This window comes from Sitophilus oryzae, unplaced genomic scaffold (genome assembly GCF_002938485.1).
Source record: "Sitophilus oryzae breed Bouriz unplaced genomic scaffold, Soryzae_2.0 scaffold_1394_pilon_pilon, whole genome shotgun sequence".
Lineage (NCBI taxonomy): Eukaryota > Metazoa > Arthropoda > Insecta > Coleoptera > Curculionidae > Sitophilus > Sitophilus oryzae.
In genome coordinates, this window is record NW_022146053.1 from 87487 (window position 1) to 108134 (window position 20648).

A 20648-nucleotide genomic window follows, 5' to 3' on the forward strand; every position below is an offset into this window, starting at 1 on the left:
ATTTTATAATTTTTGAGACAACAGTTTTATTATCTCTGTAAATTATTACTATTTATCCCACTTATTATAGTCAAAATTACTTTTCAGTTAACGTTATAAGTTATAATTTGATTGAAACAGTACACTTTTTTACTGCGTTATGATATTTTATATGAAAAAAAAACAGACAAAAAAACTAAAAAACAGGCAAACCACTCTAAAAAATAAAAAAAAACCGGACCTGTTATTTTAAGCATTTTGGTGGTTGTTTTCTGTTTTTCAGTGTTTGTTTCTTGTTTAAACCTGTTTATTCTTGTTTATTAGCGTATTTTAAACGTTCTTAACTGTTTTACGTCATAATTAAGATCTATATCGGTTGTCTGTCTGGCACAAGTACACTACTCTGTATGTCCCGGATTATATTTACAAGAGAAAAAACTTTCGTGTTATTAAATTTTTGAGAAAAATTCATTCTCCATAAAAGTTTTGTTTCGTCTAAAATTCTTAATCTCGTTTATATTTTTACAAATTTTCACTACATCCCGTTAGGTTTGTTTTTCATAAGCGTCCGGATTTTAATGTTCCCTTTTTAGAAATAATGCAAAAAATATATTACTTTTAATAAATTTAGTTAATTTAAAAATTTTCTTAGTTTAAATATTGTCGATAAATTCAGCAGTGTAAATTTATTCTTTTACTGCGTAAGTTTTAAGTTTTGAAAGTCATAAAAAATGTATTTTTTTCAAACGTCACAAAAGTACCTATTGATTTTTGCGACGTGATTGACAACATAAAAAAGTAATTTTAACGCCTCGCCATAAAAGTAAAGCATTTTTACGCCTAAGCACAGAAGTACGAAAATATATTATTAAACTAGGGTTGCCAACCGTCCTCTATCCCTGAGGACAGCCCTCTTTTTGATCTCACTGTCCTCTTTTCTCTTACGCATTGAAAAAGTCCGCTTTTTTTGCATACCAAACTCAAAATCTAAAATATATTCGTCTATCGTCACAATACTTTAAAAAAGTGTTGACCTGTTGCTGTTTAACAAATTAAGGTTTATCTAGATGTTGATATTATTTATTAATAATTATTTTGTATTGTTTATATAGTGTATGTATCTTTTCTGCCTACTGTATGATTTTCAGTTGAGGCACGTATTAATCGATCGTTGTGTTCACGCGATTAAAATAAACAACACTGAACACCTTTTTAAAAGGTATTTATTATTACTGAACAACAAGTATACAGTGTGTAGGCTCGAATCTGACTGCCTGACGCTGACGCTTGGGTTGGCGGGGTCCGCTAGGTTGGCTGCTCCCAAGATCTGCACTGGACCATCACATAATTCCTCCCCGTGAAGATCCAAAGATGAGGGTTAAAGAGGAAGTTGGAGTAACTCCTCTGGAGGTGGCCTACGTCTTACGAAGTATCGTTTTGAAATTATTTTTCTCCACAAAATGTAGACAATAAAAATAATTAAGAGTCTGTAAATGTCCAAAAACTAGGATGGTTGGACACTTGACCAAAGTTAAGTTTCGGTTCAATCTCGTAAATTTGTGTTTTAATTGAACTGAGTTCATCTAATTCGAATTCGCCAAGTTTTATGGGAGATTCGGCACTATTAGTATTGTCTTTATTATACTCGATATCGGGAAACAAAAGCATACGATATTGATTGTTTATTGATTCGATATTACTGATAGTCTCTCGCGAAGTTGATATTTGACAGTTTCGCGGGATGTAAGTACTATGATATAAGTACCGGCTTGTAGCACTTGGATATCTTCTTGTTGTCTGCAGCTTAGCTTCAGTGTTTCTTCAGCCTAAACTAGGCTGATCCATTGGTCGGGTTCGGCAATGTTCTTGACGGTGATTTGGAATGTGACTTTTTGATAGTTTGTAGTAGTACTGGAGCTTAATATTTGGAGCTCACAAGGACTGGATTTCTGGGAATATTAGAGATCGTTCTTCTGGCAGGACTCGTTCGAAGATATTTCGACACAAGGGTCGTTCATAAATGCGTGGTGCAATTCATTGCTTAGTAAATACTTTTTTCTAGGTATTAAAGCCTTGAACTGACCTTCGTTTAATATAGGTATTGAATACAAATGAAATGACATTGTGTATGTAAAGGGCTCATGTCACATGGCACATCTTGCTACCTCGAAAGCCTGTTTAAAATTGCCAAGACATGTAGAGGATCTGTTAAGAAATATTGGCAGCCATTTTAGCCGAAGTGCCATGCGACGAAAAAAGTTTGAAGTTTCAAATTTTTTTTAAAGTCGATATCCAAAATAAAATACTGTCTCCTTCCCAAACAAGATGGTTATCTATTAAGGCATGCGTTGACAGGGTACTGGAACAGTACGAGCCACTGTCAGCATATTTACAACAGAAACAATGTTGGAGACAATGGGCAGTACGTTTACCAAACTATATCTGGAATTTATGTCTTACTGTTTGGGTCTCATGACTGAATTTAATCTTTTGTTCCAATCTGAAAAGTCCCTTCTGTATAAGGTAAAACCCGAAACAAAAACTCTTTTAAGAACTTTATGCAGCAATTTTATTAAAATGAATGTAGTCAGAAACAATTCAGTAGATATTTTTAACTTAAACCACATAGATCCAAATAATTTTTTACCTCTGGAACAAATTTATGTAGGTATCGCAGACGACACAAAAATGAACACGCCGCTTTCTGATGACGTCACGTGAAGGTCGCGAAGTGTGCCATTTTAAAAATTTGAATTTGAGCGCGAACAATTATGAGATGCATAATTTGTGTATGTAATGTCCTAATTTAAATGTTCTTGAGTAAAAGGAGATCGGTATTATGCCACTGATACCTAGGTATTGATTTTTTTTAAAATTAAATTAAAATATATATAATTTTGACTTTTAGTTCAAAGTAGGGTGCAAGTGTGTAAATTTAAAAATTATTTCTAAAGAAAAACGACAACTAAATTTGTTATAATTTTATTTATAATTAGATTATAAAAAATAACAATATTTTAAGACTGTTTAGAAAATATTTTAGTATTCACAAATCAAATAAACATGCTAATCTAAAGAGGCTAGAACAACTTTAAAATAACAACAAATAACAACAAAAATAATAAATTAGGTATAGTAATTTAAATTTTAACGCTGACATCTTATTACACTAATACTTTTTTACAACATTATTAGCTATAATACTAGTTACAGGTTACATATTATCTATTATACCTACATAGCTATTATAAATGGTTCGTTTCACTCTATCAGTTCTAAAAAAGAGAAATGGTTGTTAAAATTCTCTTACTTTTGAACGCTTATTGGAAGGAAAATATTCCTGTTTATCCATTTTCCTCTTTTTTGAGGCTGTACATCTTTTTTCATCTATTTGTTTCTTTGTTAATTGTAATTAGTTGATAACAATATTGAACTTTTCATCATCAAGATCTTCTGCCCAATTTAAATAATACTTGAACTGAATATTTCTCTTGTCGCGGTCCTGAAGAGGCTCTTTATTTGATATGATTTCCCGGATTCTTCTTTGTTCAATAAACTGACATATTTCTTCCTCATTTTGAGCCTTGATAGTAGAGATTTCACCTAAAGTCTCTGAGAAATCGTCTGCAACAGAATTAGCGCCCATGGGCTCCTCATAAATGCGTACCAAGTGTACATGCTTACACAAGGTATTTTTCACCATATACTCAGGACAGTGACACTCATATCGGTGAATACAAATTTTACAAACTCGACAGTATAATGTCCTACAATCCCTCTCGCATACTTGCCTCAAACACACCGTGTATATTTTAAAATCATTAAACGATTGTACCTTGAACCGACCACCGATTCCTTTTGTTACCTCTACTTTATTTTGCATTTTTTATTGCTTTTTTAAGGGCCTTAATGATGACCCTGTCTTGGTAATTATTAGCATTTGGCCTCTCAGTGTTAAAACCCTCTTCCACATTTTTATATCCACTAAATCTTCAATGGTATGCAACAGCTTTTCAATAGTTATATGGGTCTTTCTTCTAAGTTGGTTTGTCTTCAGCATGTTATTTAAGCTCTCTATTGCCATATTTGTATTTATACCTAAAGAGTGATTTGTTATTTTTTGTAAAATACATATTTAGGAAGGTTATGGTACACACCTGAGTTCGTCCTATAACAATGAGCCCACATTTGTATCCTCTCTTCATCCTGAAGATAATATCTAAAATAATGTTAGTTAATTAGCAAAATGAAATATCGACCTACCTAGTAATAAAAAAAACAATGTCATTTGAATTAAGTAAATCTGATGAAATTATGTAAACCTTACCTAGTTAAGTAATTGACAAATTCAGGTTCGTTTGCTTCTTGCAATTTTAATAGATATATATTAGTAATCTCTAATATCCTATCTTCGTCAGTTTCCGTAATTATCTTCCTCATTTCTCATTCTTCATTTCTTTTCGAATTTCTAAGTCCTTAATTTTCTTTTTACCTTGAAGGTTCCAATTTTTTTACCACATGCCATGTACATAGAAGTGTTTTTGGGTGATTATTCATTGTTTTTACCCAAGCATTAAAATATTTAGGATCATCATCACTCATGAAATAGGCTGGTCTTACATCCTGTTGCAATTTCTCTCGAAGAGCACCTGTAAAATGTAGGTATTACAAATAAATAAATATTTAAAAAGATTGTATCACACCTAAAAAACTTCCTGAACTACTTGATCAAGCCGATTAGTAAGAAAGAAAGCTACGGGGAATCCGGCGTTTCTATCATCCTTTATAAGCATTACCGTCAAGTCCATTCCTCCTTCTGTTTGTGCCATGGGTCCCGTCCATACATATGATGTTTGAGAATTTCCTGAGTTTATCTTCCATGGTGGTGTTCATAAATCCTAGGGCAAAATCTTCTTTTTTGAGAATTTCATGCTCTTTCCTGTTAAAAACCAATCACCACAATGTATATACAAATACACCACCACCTTACATTAATATCTAAGTTTGTATTTACAATACCTAAATTAACTCTACCTTTTGTAAAGGGTAACCAGCTATAAAAACTTAGGTAGGTAGGTAATTACCTACACAAATTAAAATTTAATTGCTAGATTTAACCAGATAAAAACCTATAATACCAATACCCTGGATAGTACCCAAATATCTAACTATCTACTGTCTTAAACTAAATCCCTTGATTCCCTTGCACTGAATTTCAGAAATTGGTACTTACCTTCTTGCTTGAAAAAAAAAGCAAAATTCTTTCCTCCTGCATTCCATTCTTGAACTTTCAATGCTGCTGCTACCATTTCATTTTTGTCCCTTTTCTTTTCTATATTCTTCTTTCGATATAAGTATGCCACATCTTTGCTATTTAATAAGTTTATTCGTTCCAAATCCGTCTTCTCCATCTTTCTTGCATCTTCCAGAATTCTACCGCTTGGTACACCTGACTCCAATTTTTTAATGATCATTTCCTTCTCTATTGATGACAAATGTTTACTACGTAACTCCTTCTCATTATGTCCAACATGTTTCTTCCAAAAGGTTACGGTAACTTTTCCATCATTAAAAAATTTGCAGACAATTCTTGAAGGGCATACTCCTTTTATCCTAATTGTCCCACCAACTTTCTCTGTGTATTGCTGGTACTTGTGTGTTTATCCTAAAAACATACAATAATTCCAAATAATTATTCGTCTCGTTTGTTATTATTTGTGCTTGCAAAATAATCAGTTATGTAGGTATACTAACCTTTAATATCACTCCTATTGCAATGATAATACACTGCTTTATGGGCTTTCCTTTGATTACTTCGGTTGCTTGGCATAACTCATTTCAATTTTTTCTGATTTTGTCCATGTCTCAAATTCTTCAGTGCTCAAAAAATCCCAAGTCGTTACTTCAATACTGATGTCACGAGTGTCTTGTATATGTTGTATGAGGGCCTCATGGGTCGTCAGTTCAGCCCTCTCCTCACACAATGGGCATATAATGTATTGTTTTGACTCCACTACTCTACTTATTTTGTGAAATCGTATTTTATGTTGATTTAGTAATTTGACAGACTTAAAAAAGTTTTATCTCCACACAAAGTACATGGCACTTCTGTGGATGTAGAAGGTAAAGGATAAAGAATAAAAGTAAGTAATAAAGATAAAGAATCTGGCTGTGGCTGGTGCATGATTTTCTTAAGAATCTAATTTATCATCCACTATTATTATTCATTCAATTTATCATTGAACAAAATATACTTACTTATTGTTGTCATAAACAGGTTTTAGTTTAACTCTATTTAACACACACAGAACTAACAAAAGTCTCTAAATACGAAAAATATAAATCTATATAAACAATAATAATACTTTTAGCGAATAATCAATGGACAATAAACTGTTCGCAGTGTTCGCCAGAAATCAGAAATTCAAATCTTCAAAAATAAACACCGAAATGTCATTTCAATGCGCATGCCTAAAAGAAGCGACGTGTTCATTTTTGTGTCGTCCGGTATCGCGGCATCTCATGGCCTGGAAGAATTAAAACAAAATCCTAACATCGAAAAAAGGGAAATTGAGAAGTTTCTAACAAACATTTTATCATTTTACATTGAGCTAGTTAGTGGCATTAAAGATAGATTTTCCTTTACGGATGACGTGTTTGATTTTCTTGATATTATGGATCCTAAGGTGGCACAATCTTTTAATGTAAAATCTCTACGAAATATTCTTAAAATATTTCCTGTTTTATTGATAAGAAAAGATTGTGCATATAGATTCACAATCTTTAGATAATGAATGGCGGCTTTTTTTGCTCTATACGTGGATCTATACAATGTCCCAAAATTAGTTTTGAAACTACTAACTAGATCTAATCTAATATAACTAGAAAAATCAGAATAGGTTAATATTCTTTTGATATCATAATTTATTTTGTTCTTAAAAAAGGAGTTTAATTTTAATGAAAAAATAAAAAACCAGGTCCGTATTTAAAAAAGTTAATGATGGGTTTGTCGAATCCGAAACGTCGGATTCAAAAATGTATAATATCAGTTTGAAGAGGAGAAAATATTCATAATAAAAATAATAAAAAAAAAACAAAAAACAATGAAAAAATGGTATTATTTTAATGATGGGATTATTTTAAAAGTAAGCAAAAAATAAAGTTCAGTTTATTTAGAGGCACTTTGACAGTGTAAAAATAAATAATGAGGTACCTACTTCATTTATTTCTGAGTTCGAGACTTCATCTTCAGACTGAATCAGACATTCAGAATCTTCAGGATCTACTGGTACTGGTTCTGCGATAGGTATATCTTCTTCAAAGGGTGCACTTTTCTAAAGAAAAAAACAATACTTATTTACATCCAAACCCAAACCCACTTAATTCCAATAAACAAACCTACCTAATAACTAATTATCCATTTATCCATAATTGTAGTGAAAATGAAAACACCAACACGGAACAAGGACTATATTATATGAACACCAACACGAATTTAATAGGATTAATAATTTAATAAAAAATAAATGACAGATGAGATGACGATAACACTGATGACACTTGTTGAATTTGACACTGATGACAGATAACGGAATGACGCGTAACATGACATGATGACTGATGACATTCCGTCAATATTGCCAATAGATAGAATGTTAATGTTACTAAAATATTAGCACGCAACAACAAGGTTGCCTGCAAACATTATCTTAATATTCCGAAATTGTCCGATTTATTTCTTGGTCCGAAAAAAGTCCACCAACCTATCAAATAGTCCGACAATCGGACAATTATCCGGCAATTGGCAACACTGATTGGTTTATAGAGCGCGTTAACAGCGAGGGTTTTTTAGCGCTCAATAACAAGCTTTACTCAATATGAGGTTATTTTAAATTACTTTAAGTTAGAAATTAAAGTTTTTTCGTTATGTTGATGCTGTCTAAGAATTCCATAACTTTATTAATCTTCGAAATGTTAAAAGGCGCGAACTAGGTAACAGCATTAAAGAATCTAGACCTATGGGAGGCAACAGGTAAGCATTCAAAAAGAATGTGTCTCATTGACATTAAGTTATTGCATAAGGTGCATTTCGGAGGGGGTTCATTTCTGATAATATATGATTTGGTAAGATATGAGTGTCCTGTGAGGGTTCTAACAACTTTACAAAAAGATCCGCGTTCAAGAGAATATATATTTTGATACAGATGAAGAAGTGGCATATGTGATCTAAGTTTATTAGTTCCCTCGAGGATGTCCCATTCACTTTGAAGTATACTGAAGTACACTTTTTTGTATGATCTGAATTCGATTTTTTTTTAAATCGACAACGGATTGAGTTCCTTCATTATGTAAGAGTGTTGCCTCGTTAGCCAGTTTGTCTGCTCTAACCACTTATACTCTACTTACCTTCTTAGATTCCTGGACACTCTGACATTGCTGGTCGTTACCAGCAATGTCAGAGTGTCCAGGAATCCACATAAAGTTAACATTGTAGTTTCTTTCAGTAAGTTTATATATTAAATCTCGAATTCAAGGATTTTAGGTAAGACTTTCTGGCAGAGTTATAGACAACATCACCATAGTCAAGTTTAGATAGTATAGAACTATTAAGTAGTTGAAGAAGACAAGTTGGATGGAAACCTCATTTGGAATTACCAAAAACCTTAATGATGTTTTTGTTCTTTGATTTAATATAAGATATATGAGGTTTCTATAATAGTGAACTATCCAAGATCAATCCAAGAAACCTATGTTGACCTTCACTAGGAATAGGATAATTCTGGTATTTAATATCATCAATTTGAGTGCAACTTCTTATTTTGCAGAAGTGCATTACAGAGGACTTGGAAGCAGAAAAGGAATATCCAGTGCAATTAGACCATTTTCTAAGGGAATTAAGATTTTGTTGGATTTTTCTCTGACAAACTCTGGGTGATCTAGAAGAATAGTAAATAACCAAATTATCAGCAAACATGCGGATAGATATGTCAGGGGAGATATATGTAGGGAGGTCAAGAAGGGATAGAAGAAATAAAGAACAACTCAAAACAGACCCTTGAGGCATGCCGTTCTCTAGAGGTTGGGACGGAGACAGAACATTGTTGACTCTAACTTGAAATTCACGCTGGCAAAGAAAATTTGATATAAAAAGTGGTAATGATCCTCTTAGTCCTATTTTATAAAGATTTTTAATGACATTAAATCTCCAACACATATCATATGCTTTAGTAATGTCTAAGAACACAGCTATTAAATGCTTTTTGTGTAAAACATTTTCGTGAATATCCATCTCCATACATACTGGTGGTCCAGTGAACCTCGATTTTTACGAAAACCATATTGCATCGGGTGAGAATACTGTTTTCAGTTAAGAACCAAGAAAGCCTGTTATCAACCATTTTTTCAAAAATTTTATATATGTGACTAGTAAGAGATATTGGTCTGTAACTGTTAGTGAGTTGGGAGGGTTTCTCAGGTTTAAGGATTGGAATGAGGATGGCGTTTTTCCATTCTTGAGGAATTTAACTCGTTAGCCAAATTTTATTGTAGGGCTTTAAGGGAAAATGGAGGAGGTTGGGAGGAAGGTATTTGATCATTAGAAAAAGGATTCCATCAGAACCAGGAGCTGAATTTTTAGGGGGATTTAATGATTTTAGTGCAAATATTATAAAGGGGGAATTATAGGGATAATTGTTTTTAGTTAAAAAATTTGGAGGAGATTTCTCCTCGCGAGATTTATAGTTCATGAATTCTGGTTGATAGTTTGTTGTGCGCGAATGGTTTCTGAAATGTTCAGCAAAAATGGTAGATATTTGATATGGGTCTGTAACCCAAATATTATTTGTCGTGAGTCCAACAACCCTTTTTGGTGGACGACTTTTAATTCTGCGGTATCTGTTCCAAATAATTGACGTTGGAGTGGTTGACTTCAATGAAGAAGTGAACTCAATCCATGACTGGGTTTTAGATTTTGCGATAATCAGCTTAGCTCTGGCCCTGGCACGCTTGCAAGCGATGAAATTTGCTGAAGATTCCTTCGAAATTTAGACAAAGCACTTTTGCGCAGTTTTATGGCTTCTTTGCACTCTTCATTCCACCAAGGTACCGGAAGCCTACCATTACGAACACTAACTATTTAGCTACATAAAGGGTTAAGAATGTTTAAAATTCGATCGTAAAAATTGTTGTGGTCTTTCTTGCTGTTGTTGCCTCATCATAACGAGATCGCGATTCAAGCAGCTTTCGTCTTTCTGTTCACCAAAGTTATTTAATAAAGTTTGCTTTAACTCGTCCCAAGTCGATCAGTTTTGTATGTTTACAACTAATTTGGCATTTCCTGTTAGTTTGGAAATCAAAGAATTCAACAAATAAGTATTATGAAAATCATGTGGATTTTCTTTGTTGTAAGAGTTTAGTATCAAATAATTACAAACTTGTATGTATCTATTCAGATCGTTTGCGTTACCATCAAACTGTGGTACGCTTAAATATTCGGTTTTAAATTGAGAAAGCATTTTAAATTATTTTGATTATTACTATTATTAAAATTACTAATATTATATTGATCAGATCGATTTCTGCTTCACTACTTCCAAAACTTAGGTCAAGACTTGAGTCAGTTAAAGGGTTATCGTTTTCAATCGATAAATTTTCAAACATATTTGATAAATTTTCTATATTCATTTGAATTGCACTTACATTAAAAAGACGACTGATATCTTCATCTTTTCTATAAGGCTGCAGGCTGGTTTCGCTATTTTGTCTCCGGCAGTCCAACATCCTCCAAAATTGGGCAATGTGGGTCTCAATTCTCGATAAATCGTTGTGGAATCGTAGTCTTCTTATTCGCGAGGAAAACTTTCCGATTTCACTCCGAAATATCTCGACACTTTCAGTTAATTGTTGAAACAAAAATCACTCGTTCGATACGAAAATGACCCGAAAGTATCCTACCGACAGCGCCAGTTTTGGTTTCTTAAAACTAAAATTACTTTTTAAAAAATATATATTATTACTGAACAACAAGTACAGTACGTCTGCTGGATCTGTGTCTATGAAAGGAATGTGGACAAAGAACATTTAAATAAACAGCAATATATTTTATACGTCGACTTGACGAGTACGTCACCGCAAATCGCTCCGCCCACTCATTTTATTGGCTACTTGCAAATTTGTCGAATTTTTATTGATGGGACGCGTCGTTTACGAAAAACATCGAGAGAATATCGCTTCGCCTCTCACGTATACTCCGTAGCTACAGAACGGACAGACGTACTGTATACAGTGTGAAGGCTCGAATCTGACTGCCTGAGACAGTGTTGCCAGGTCAAATATTTTTATTTCTCTAGCATAATCTCAAAAAATTCCCTAGAAATTCCCTAGATTCTCAGTTCCAAAATTCCCTATATTTTCCCTAGAAAACGTTTTATTTCCCTAGACTTTTCCCGGTTTCCTATTTAAAAAGTTTTTTATATTTTTTTTTTTAATGTGCAGGTATTTTATCTGGTAATCTACCTTCGTGTTTCCTTCATAAATAAATAAGTAAAGTAAACTATTTAGTTGAGATTTTGAATAAAAAACATTACCTATTATAATGTAGATTATATTATATTAAAAACCATTCTGGTAAACATTACAGAATACATTATATGATATTACTATATAGAACACAAAATAAACAAAACAAAAACATTGAACAAAAAATAATATATTCCGAGTAATATTATAACGAATACATCTAGTCAGTAATATTGAAACAATACCGTAAAATAAAAAAAAAATAAAATAGACGTAACAAAAACATTAAACATAACATAAAATAGTATCTACCTACAGCTAAGATAGAAAGCATCTTAATAATTTATTAACAAAAATCTCACAGAAACTGTTAGGAAACTAAGCCAACTTGAAACATAGAAACATTTTTTGATATAATACATATAAAAAAATAACATAGAACACGAATGCTGATGCAGATCAGACCTGATTGATCATACTGAAGCTTCATAGATTTTATCATTTAGTTTCGAAACTAAACCTTCATCAATTTTAAAATCAAAGCAATTGCTTACTTTCAACATATTTTTTGTATGCATGATCCCACTTAGAGTTTTTGTAGATAATCGATTTCTTACTTTTGTTTTATTTAAATTTATCTGTGAAAAGATTCTTTCTACTGTTGCACTCGAATGTGGTAAACATAACAACTTAAATACAAAATCGCAAACGTTTGGAAATAAGAGTGAATCGTCACCTCCTTTTAATTTACTAATTTTTACCCAAAATTCTAAAATATTATCGTCTTGATATTCACTTATTAAATGAATGTTTTGCATGTCACGCCACTCTCGATCGACGTCGTTTAGACTTTCTGGTTGTACCAAATTAGGAAACAGTATGGCCAAAGGTGCAATAGAATTGTGTTTTTTTAGTATAACTGACTTGGGATCTAGTAAATTCATTTGTTTCAAGACTTTCTGTGAAAGATCTTTAAAATTGAATCGTTTGATAATTTGAGCACAACCTCCGATCAAAAATTCTAAGCAGCGTTTTCGAAAATTTAATAATTTTCATTGTTTAAGTTGTTTTGAATTTTACCCTGTAGGACTGCTCCCAGATACATATTTTCTATTCTAAACAAAAAGTTACGCGGATTTTGGAACTCAATATTTTCGATAGCGGTTGAGTCAATATATTCTTGTTTCATATAGCAACGTAACAGAGTTTTTAGAATAGTTTCTACTCGTAGATGAAGAATATGTATTTTTACTTTTTCTGATTGCATCTCTAGAGTTAAGCTGTTAAAAAATGGTAAAAAATAATCTAAAAACTCTAAATATAATTGAAAAGATGGGTCTCTAAGTCTAGTGAGAATTTTCTCAGCAGTGGGTATTTTATCAACTAGGTGAGCATTAGTGAAATATAGAACTAGTGCCTTATGTTGTTCGAGCAGCCTTTTTACTACTGCGAGTAATGATAACCACCTAGTTTGGCTGGGGTGTAAAATTTTATGGGGTTTTATTTCCACATAATTTTGAAATTCAATAAAGTCGGACTGTCGTTTGAAGCTGTATTTAAAAAATGTATAGATATCCCTCGCAGTTTCCTCAGTGGTGGAGAGTAATTTTTCACAAGCATAACTTGCACATAGGGCAAATGAGTGACATATACACCTCATAATAAATAAATTTGGAATATCATTTTTAAGTAGAACAGATAGAGAATGGCGCACTCCCATCATTACACTGGCTCCGTCGCCAGCAAAACCAATCATATTATTCTTGTAAGGAATATTATTTTCTGAAAAAAATGTTTTTATTGCCATATAGAGAGCATCGGCTGTGGCCGAAGGTACCTGGAATAAACCTAAAAACAAATCTATAACTGTGTGAGTTTTATCCTCGAATAGCCTTGCTACTAATGCTAAATGTTTAATATCCCCTTTATCTGTCGACTCGTCAACTATGAGAGAAAATTTTGACTTCCGTAATGCTAAGCTTAATACTTTCTCAAAATTATATTTCCCAGTAACATTATTAACAATTGCCGTAGCTTTAGTTCTACCACATGTAACAGATTTGGCAATTTCAGAATCGCTATAAATCTCTTTGTTTAATTTTGACAGATGGTCTAATGTATTGAATGAAATATTATGTTCCACTGCAAAAGTAGCCAACCTTATTTCTGCCTCCTTGACTTTACGTTGGATGGCTGTGTTTTGCTGCAGTATCGGCATATTTGTTAAGGTCTGCTGTCGACTTATTCCCTTCGCGTTGGAGATATGTTTTTTACCCTTTGAATGTTTCTCAATTTCGGATTTACCACATATAAAGTCCTTATTGCATGCCTTGCAGAAACTGAGGGTTGCCCCTTTCTTACTTGCAGTTAACCAGCCTTTGAACCTCTCATCTTTCTCCCATCTGGATTGGTATTTCTGTTCATATGCCCTTTTTCTTTTCTTCAAACCTTGTGGAACTTCAGCTCTTTCATATTCTTCAGAACTAGAATTTGAACTCGAAGCCTGTGCCGAAGCCATGCTTTTTTCTAAAAAGATGTATATCTAATGAATTATTTAAATCTAAGAGATTCATAAAATTTCGGAAAATACAGGGTGGCGAACCTCATTCGCCTCGGTTCATTATACGAAAACGGAAAGATGTAGAAACAAAATATTTTATGGGTATATGTGGGGAGGCAATGTGTACAATTTAAAATTATTTTGAAATATACAGGTTGTTTCAGAACTAAGATCCATACCAAAGTTATATGTTTTATTATGGAACACCCGGTATTTTATTTCATTTTTGGATTCTTGGGCCCAAAAAAAGGCACGTATACACGATACCCCTATCAAATTGCTGATCTATTTTAAGGATTTATTTTATATAAAAACTTCGTTATTTCAAATCTTGTATTTTTTTAAATAAATCGAAGCAGATTCAAATGCTCTTTCAAAGTATATTAGGGTTTCCTATACCTATCTAGCTCAGATTTTTAATAAGAAGCGACTTTTAAATAAAATTGCAATCAAGGTGGCTGGTGTCGCCATGGCAATTTTCTAGTGACAGTTAGTAACTATTTTCAAAGTCGACATTAGTTTATGGACATTATTATTTACAATTTATAAGAGTTTACTTAAATTTACCTACAATAGTTTAATATAAGTAAGTATTCACTATTTTGTCAAGAAAAATAAAGCAGTATCTGGCCAGAAACCTGTCATAGGAAGTGAAGAAAATGAATTTGCCGTAATTGGCTTTTTTAGAGAAAATCCTTATATCTACAAGTCACTGTAAAATAAATCAAAGACTACTTCTTCGTTTTTCTTGGTAGAATAATAAATACATATTTAATAAATATTATTTATTAAACTATACAGGGTCCGGCAATAGTGCGTTGGGCATCTGTAGCTCCTAGAATAAAAAAAACTTGAGAATTTTGTTTAAGTGCAAACCTAAAGTATGTACTAGGATGTATTTCAGGAAAATATTTTAACTTCTATAGGGTGGCTCAAAAAAGTGTGAGTAGACCTGGATGATTTTTTTTTAAATGGAACACCCTGTATTATACCAGATTATTTTTTCAAGAGACGGAGAATTAAAAAATGAACATTTTTTTGTATTTAGAGTATTTCAAAATTTTGAACGGTTTCGCAGATATTTGCGGTTTTATATTTCATATGGCATTTTCCATAGTAAATTTTTATCAAACCCAACCAATGATTTTTCTCTCATATTTTACCATTGAAAGCGCCATATGAAATAATAATTGCCTGTATTTGCGAAATCGTTAAAAATTTTGAAATAATCTAAATATAAAAAATGTTCATTTTTTTACTCTCCATCTAATAAAAAAATAATATACAGGGCTCTTCTTCAAAAACAAAGAAAAAATATTTTATATTTTAGAAAGTTTGGCGTAGAATATTGAACATCCTGTATGATTTACGATTATCATATTTATAGTAAAGTGAGAACAGACTATCTAATGTAAATACCTAATATAGTTTTGATTTCAGGATAGTTCTTGTATTTTTAATAATTTTTTTAAGAAGGGCTGAAAAATATATATTTTTGATTTATTTTTTAATATCTCTGGAACTATCGAAATATATTTATTCATATCTTAGGGTTATGTAAAGTGATCTGAAAGGAAGCCAAAAATGCAATAATATACAGGGTGTTCCATTTAAAAAAATCATCCAGGTCCACTCACACTTTTTTGAGCCACCCTATAAAAGTTAAAATATTTTCCCGAAATACATCCTGGTACATACTTTAGGTCTGCACTTAAACAAAATTCTCAAGTTTTTTATTCTAGGAGCTACAGATGCCCGACGCACTATTGCCGTATATCTGTATATTGTAAGTAAATTAAATAAAAGTAAACTGGCTATAAATTTAAATAATAAAGTCCATAAACTAATGTCGACTCTGAAGATGGATGGATGGATCTTAGTTCTGTAACACCCTGTATATTTCAAAATAATTTTAAATTGTGCCCACATTGCCTCCCCACATATACCCACAAAATATTTTGTTTCTAGATCTTTCCATTTCCGTATAATCAACCGAGGCGAATGAGGTGCGCCACCCTGTATAGCTTAGGATTTTCCTATTCCTATTCCAGATTAAAATAAAAACCACTCACCCCAAACTGCAGCCTCTCTCCAATGAGTTCAATGTTCAATATAATAATTTAGGTAGATATATTGTATGTTTTTCCGGTTTTTTGATAGGTACTCTAAACAAAATATAATTTTTAACCAATGCGTATCCTTAACATACACACTGAACGGACGTTGGCGTCGGTATTTCCGTAGTATATATACAAGTAAAGTATAAATACTTACCACCACAGAATACTACCATATACTACCCAGAAACTGAATAAATCTCTGTAATAAACTCCGCAACGCAACGGCATCTATTTGAAACCAAAGCAAGAATTACAGAACTCTTCCAATCAATACAATACTTTGTTAGGTTACCTAATTCATAGATGGCACTGAATGCAGAATCTATGTACATCTGGAATTTTAATTAATAGGTGCAAGATATATTCGCTTTAAAAATGTATTTCGATTTAAGAAACACAATTTAATAAAAATTTTCTGAAAATTCCCTAGAATACTAAAAAATTCCCTGGAACACTAAAAAATTCCCTGGGATACTAAAAAAATTCCCTTTTTCCCTAATTATATTTCTCCGAACGAAGAGCGTGTTTTAAAAATAAAACTTTATTGAGAAGGTAGGTAATACAGTACTAAAAGTTAACACAGGATCGTGAACAAGAGTGATCCTATATAGGGATTACAAGCTTTTATATATAATTTAATGTTAACATAAGCATAAAACTATTCTAGAATATGGGTGGCTTCGTTGGCAGCTTCCATTCATGGGATGCCCATAACTCCTCTCACCGAAGACGAAAACAACGGGGCTCGCTTGTTTTCGAAGTCCTGGAAAGGGATATCTTCTTTCTTGACTTCTTCTGTCTTCTTTTGTGATAACTTCAACCGAATTTGTCTTCTTAGTTTCCATAAAATTATTATAATCAAAGTTACAATAATTAATAGTATAGTTGTGGTGGAACTCCAAGCTATGGTATGGATTGGGTTGACCACGATTGGTTTTAATTGGTTTGCCTTTTCTTCTAGGTTTTTAATATGATGTAGATCAATTGATTGGATCTTGATCTTTTCTTCAAATTTTTCTTTGGTAATTTCATCAAAGGTAATCTTTGGTAAGATGAAGGGATTTCCTTTGATTATATTTTCAGTATTCCAATATGTATTTTGAAGTATTTGAACTCCACAATTAAAAGGTACACTAACTAAACTTGGTTTAGTAATTAAGTGGTACTCTTGATTCTTACAAGTTTTTAATATTTGTAAGTCTTTTCGGCTTGGTATCACAATTATGTAATTGTTGTTTATCATTTCAATTATTGGTTGTTCTGGTACAGCCATTGTTAATTGACAATTTTGGGTCTCCACTCCTTGGATTAAGTTGATTGAACATTCATTTGTGATGGGTTGAAGATCGTTGTGGCAAATAAAGATGTTTTCAACCATCGGACATTCTTCAGGTAAATATTCTTGCATATGATGGCCCAGTACAAGGTAGGGTTGTTTAGGAATTATAATGGTATTATTTATAGGAATGGGAAATAAATGGTATAATTTATAGGTATCTTGATTGAAGATTGGAAAATGTATTATAAATATTATTTTATTGTTTATAAATTTAATTTGTAAATTTGCAACTTGATAATAGTTGTTTAAATTTTCAAAATTTATTATTTTATTTTTCCCATATAGTATTGTCAAATTAGATATAATTTTTGACATATCTTTTGCAGAAATAACAGTACTATGTAGAACATTTAGTTGTGCAAAGCTTATTGCATCTTCTAAATTGTCTAAGAATGTTATTATATTTTGACAATTTAATATAATTTGATTTATAGTATTCTGAGCTTGCAAGAATGCAGTTATGTCATTAATTGATTTCTTTATATTTGATTTTAATGTTTCAATATGTTTTTTAATTATATTTTGATTATTTATGAGTACTGAAATCGTCTCATTATAATTTTGAATAAGTTGTTTAGTTAATGACATATGTAAATTCACTTCACTTTGAAAGGAATTTTGACTATTCTGCAATTCATTTATTGCTTTATCATATTTTTCGCCATCTTCAGCGTCTAGTGTTCCAAATAGCCACTTCGATACTTTTCCGCCTAAATTTATTAAACCTCTTTTGGTTCTTGTATGTGGTTGAACATTATTTAATTTTGTTTTAGCTTCTATTATAAGATATTTGGTATGATTCATCATAGCTTTTAAATTTGGCAGATGTGTATATCGACTTATATTCATTTTATTTAAATTATGATTTATTTGATTATAAAATATTTCAATATTTTGTAATTGATTTATTATTGGTAAAACTTCAATGTAATGAATGAATGTGTGTTTTGTTTCAATAATCTTTGTATTACCTAATAGGAATGGTAATAAAGGAGTTTGAATTGGAGTTATCGTAATGTCATTGTCATTCGTCACTGTCAGACAGGTTCGTGTTCGCAGCATGACTAGTAGAAGCAACAGCAGTATTGTCTTCATTTTGTCCCTGCGAATAAGAAAACTTTTTAGGTTTCTTTAATCGTGATTTATGAATAACTTTATCTTTTGAAGTTATTATTTTCTTTCCTATATCGTCTTTTATAGATATTTTCTCATAACGTGGTTGATCTTTAGATCTTTCTGCTTTTGGATTTTTCGTATAAGCAGATTTTTCTATATTATATTCAATGGGTTCTTCACGATTTTCATTGTTTTTATCGATAATCTTCGTTTTAGTTTCTAGATTTCTTTTATAAATGTTTTTATAAATAATTTTTAATCTTTCACGTCGATCATCAATATATTTGTTGACAATTATTTCATCTGTTAAATCAAAAGGATCTAAAGCATTAAGCTTTCCATTTATTATATCAAAGGGTTTTTGTTTCGTAACGCTGTGTACAGATAAGTTATATCCTAGGATTGCATATTGCATTAACTGTTTAGGTTTTGCATTTGGATCTTTAATTTTTAGGGCTCTGTAATGTTCTATAATTGTTGAATGGAATCTTTCAACAGGGCTATTACTGTTGGGATTTCCTGGAGTCGTAAAATGTATAGCTATATTGTGTAGCTTACAAAATTCTAACAATAATGTTGATTTGAATTCTGTACCATTATCGCAAGTTATTTGGTAAGGAAGACCATGATGATTTATAAATGTTAATAAATTATCCATTACAGTTGTTGCTGTACAAATTGGTTCTAATACATAAGCTTGTCCATACCTTGAGAATACATCAATTAGTGTTAGAAATTTCACATTATGAATTTGGAATGTGTCTAAATGAATTAATTCTAAAGGCTCAGTTGGCGTTGGGCTTAAATTAAATTTTATTTTAGGTGGATTTCTATCATATTTTGTTTGTTGACAAGTGTCACAATTATTTATAAATTCAGTTAAATCTTCCTTCATTTTAGGCCAATAGTATTGTTGTTTAATTCCTAATAAGGCTTCATTGATTCCTCGATGACATGTCTTGTTATGATGATATTTAATTATATCTTTTTGTCTTGTTTCATCACAGACATCATAGAGATATGATTTTGAAATTACAAGTTTGTATGCATTGTGTCTAAATACACTTGGTAGTATAGTACTTACTTCAAGATATAGATTTTCTTTTGCATCTTTAGTATAAATAGCATATAATTTCTTTGGATCTACATAATCCTTAAAGAATTTAATTATTTCTTGTACATAATTAATTGTTAAAATTACAGTATGTCTTGTTTTTATTCCAAATGGTTTGGTAGTTATTACATGATAGTGTCCATTCGGTTTTAGTGTAAATATTATCTGATTTGAATAATTATTTATACAATTTTCTGTTATAGGTATATCTAATATTGGATCTTCTTGTGCAGAATGAACGGTTTCATTATCTGATGGTATTTTAACATCAGGTTGTTTAACTTGAATATCTGATAAAATTTGTATTTTGGATGGTTTAAGTAATTCATCCAATTGTTCCTTTTCCTCTTGTGTAATTGGATTTTCTTGTTCTCTTTGTATATATTGCTCTATTTCAGTATCAATATCTCCAGGGTTACCAATTAGAGACTCATTTTCTACTGCATTTAATTCTATTCTTGATAGAGCATCGGCATTCATATTTTCTTTTCCTTTCTTATATATGATATTGTAATCATATTCACTTAGTTTTAACCGCCATCTCACTAATCGTGAATTTGGTTCTTTTATATTAAACAAATATTGTAATGGTTTGTGATCAGTCACAATTGTAAACTTTTTACCGAATAAATATGGTCTAAAATGTTGAGTGGACCATACTATGGCTAACAATTCTTTTTCTATTGTCGAATAATTTTGCTCTGCTGGATTTAAGGTTCTTGATGCATAAGCAATCGGTAAATCATTTCCTAATTTTCCTTGACTAAGGACAGCGCCTAATGCTATATTTGAAGCATCTGTAGTTAGTATGAAAGATTTACTAAAATCAGGATATTGTAAAATTGGGTTGTTGCATAAAATATTTTTACATGTATTAAATGTTTCGACAAATTCTTTTGTGTG

The 20648-nt window shown here is 31.6% G+C and overlaps 1 protein-coding gene across 1 annotated transcript; it reads right to left on the reverse strand.

Moving 5' to 3' along the window:
• Positions 1-3865: 3865 nt before the first annotated feature.
• Positions 3866-4822, reverse strand: LOC115875711. Its single transcript, XM_030891225.1, has 3 exons — positions 4307-4822; positions 4137-4198; positions 3866-4077 (listed from the first exon to the last, which is right to left on the reverse strand). Exons 1-3 carry the CDS (start codon positions 4417-4419, stop codon positions 3866-3868), a joined length of 387 nt encoding a protein of 128 aa, XP_030747085.1. The 5' UTR covers positions 4420-4822.
• Between the last annotated feature and the right edge of the window lie 15826 nt (positions 4823-20648).

What these genes read in the sequence shown, in the direction of transcription:
- LOC115875711 (XM_030891225.1), bottom strand. Translation starts at nt 4,419, where the DNA reads ATGAGGAAGATAATTACGGAAACTGACGAAGATAGGATATTAGAGATT. An exon ending in TTTGTCAATTACTTAACTAG is followed by an intron (nt 4,199 to 4,306) that starts GTAAGGTTTACA and finishes ACATTATTTTAG; the next exon opens with ATATTATCTTCAGGATGAAG. An exon ending in TTGTTATAGGACGAACTCAG is followed by an intron (nt 4,078 to 4,136) that starts GTGTGTACCATA and finishes ATCACTCTTTAG; the next exon opens with GTATAAATACAAATATGGCA.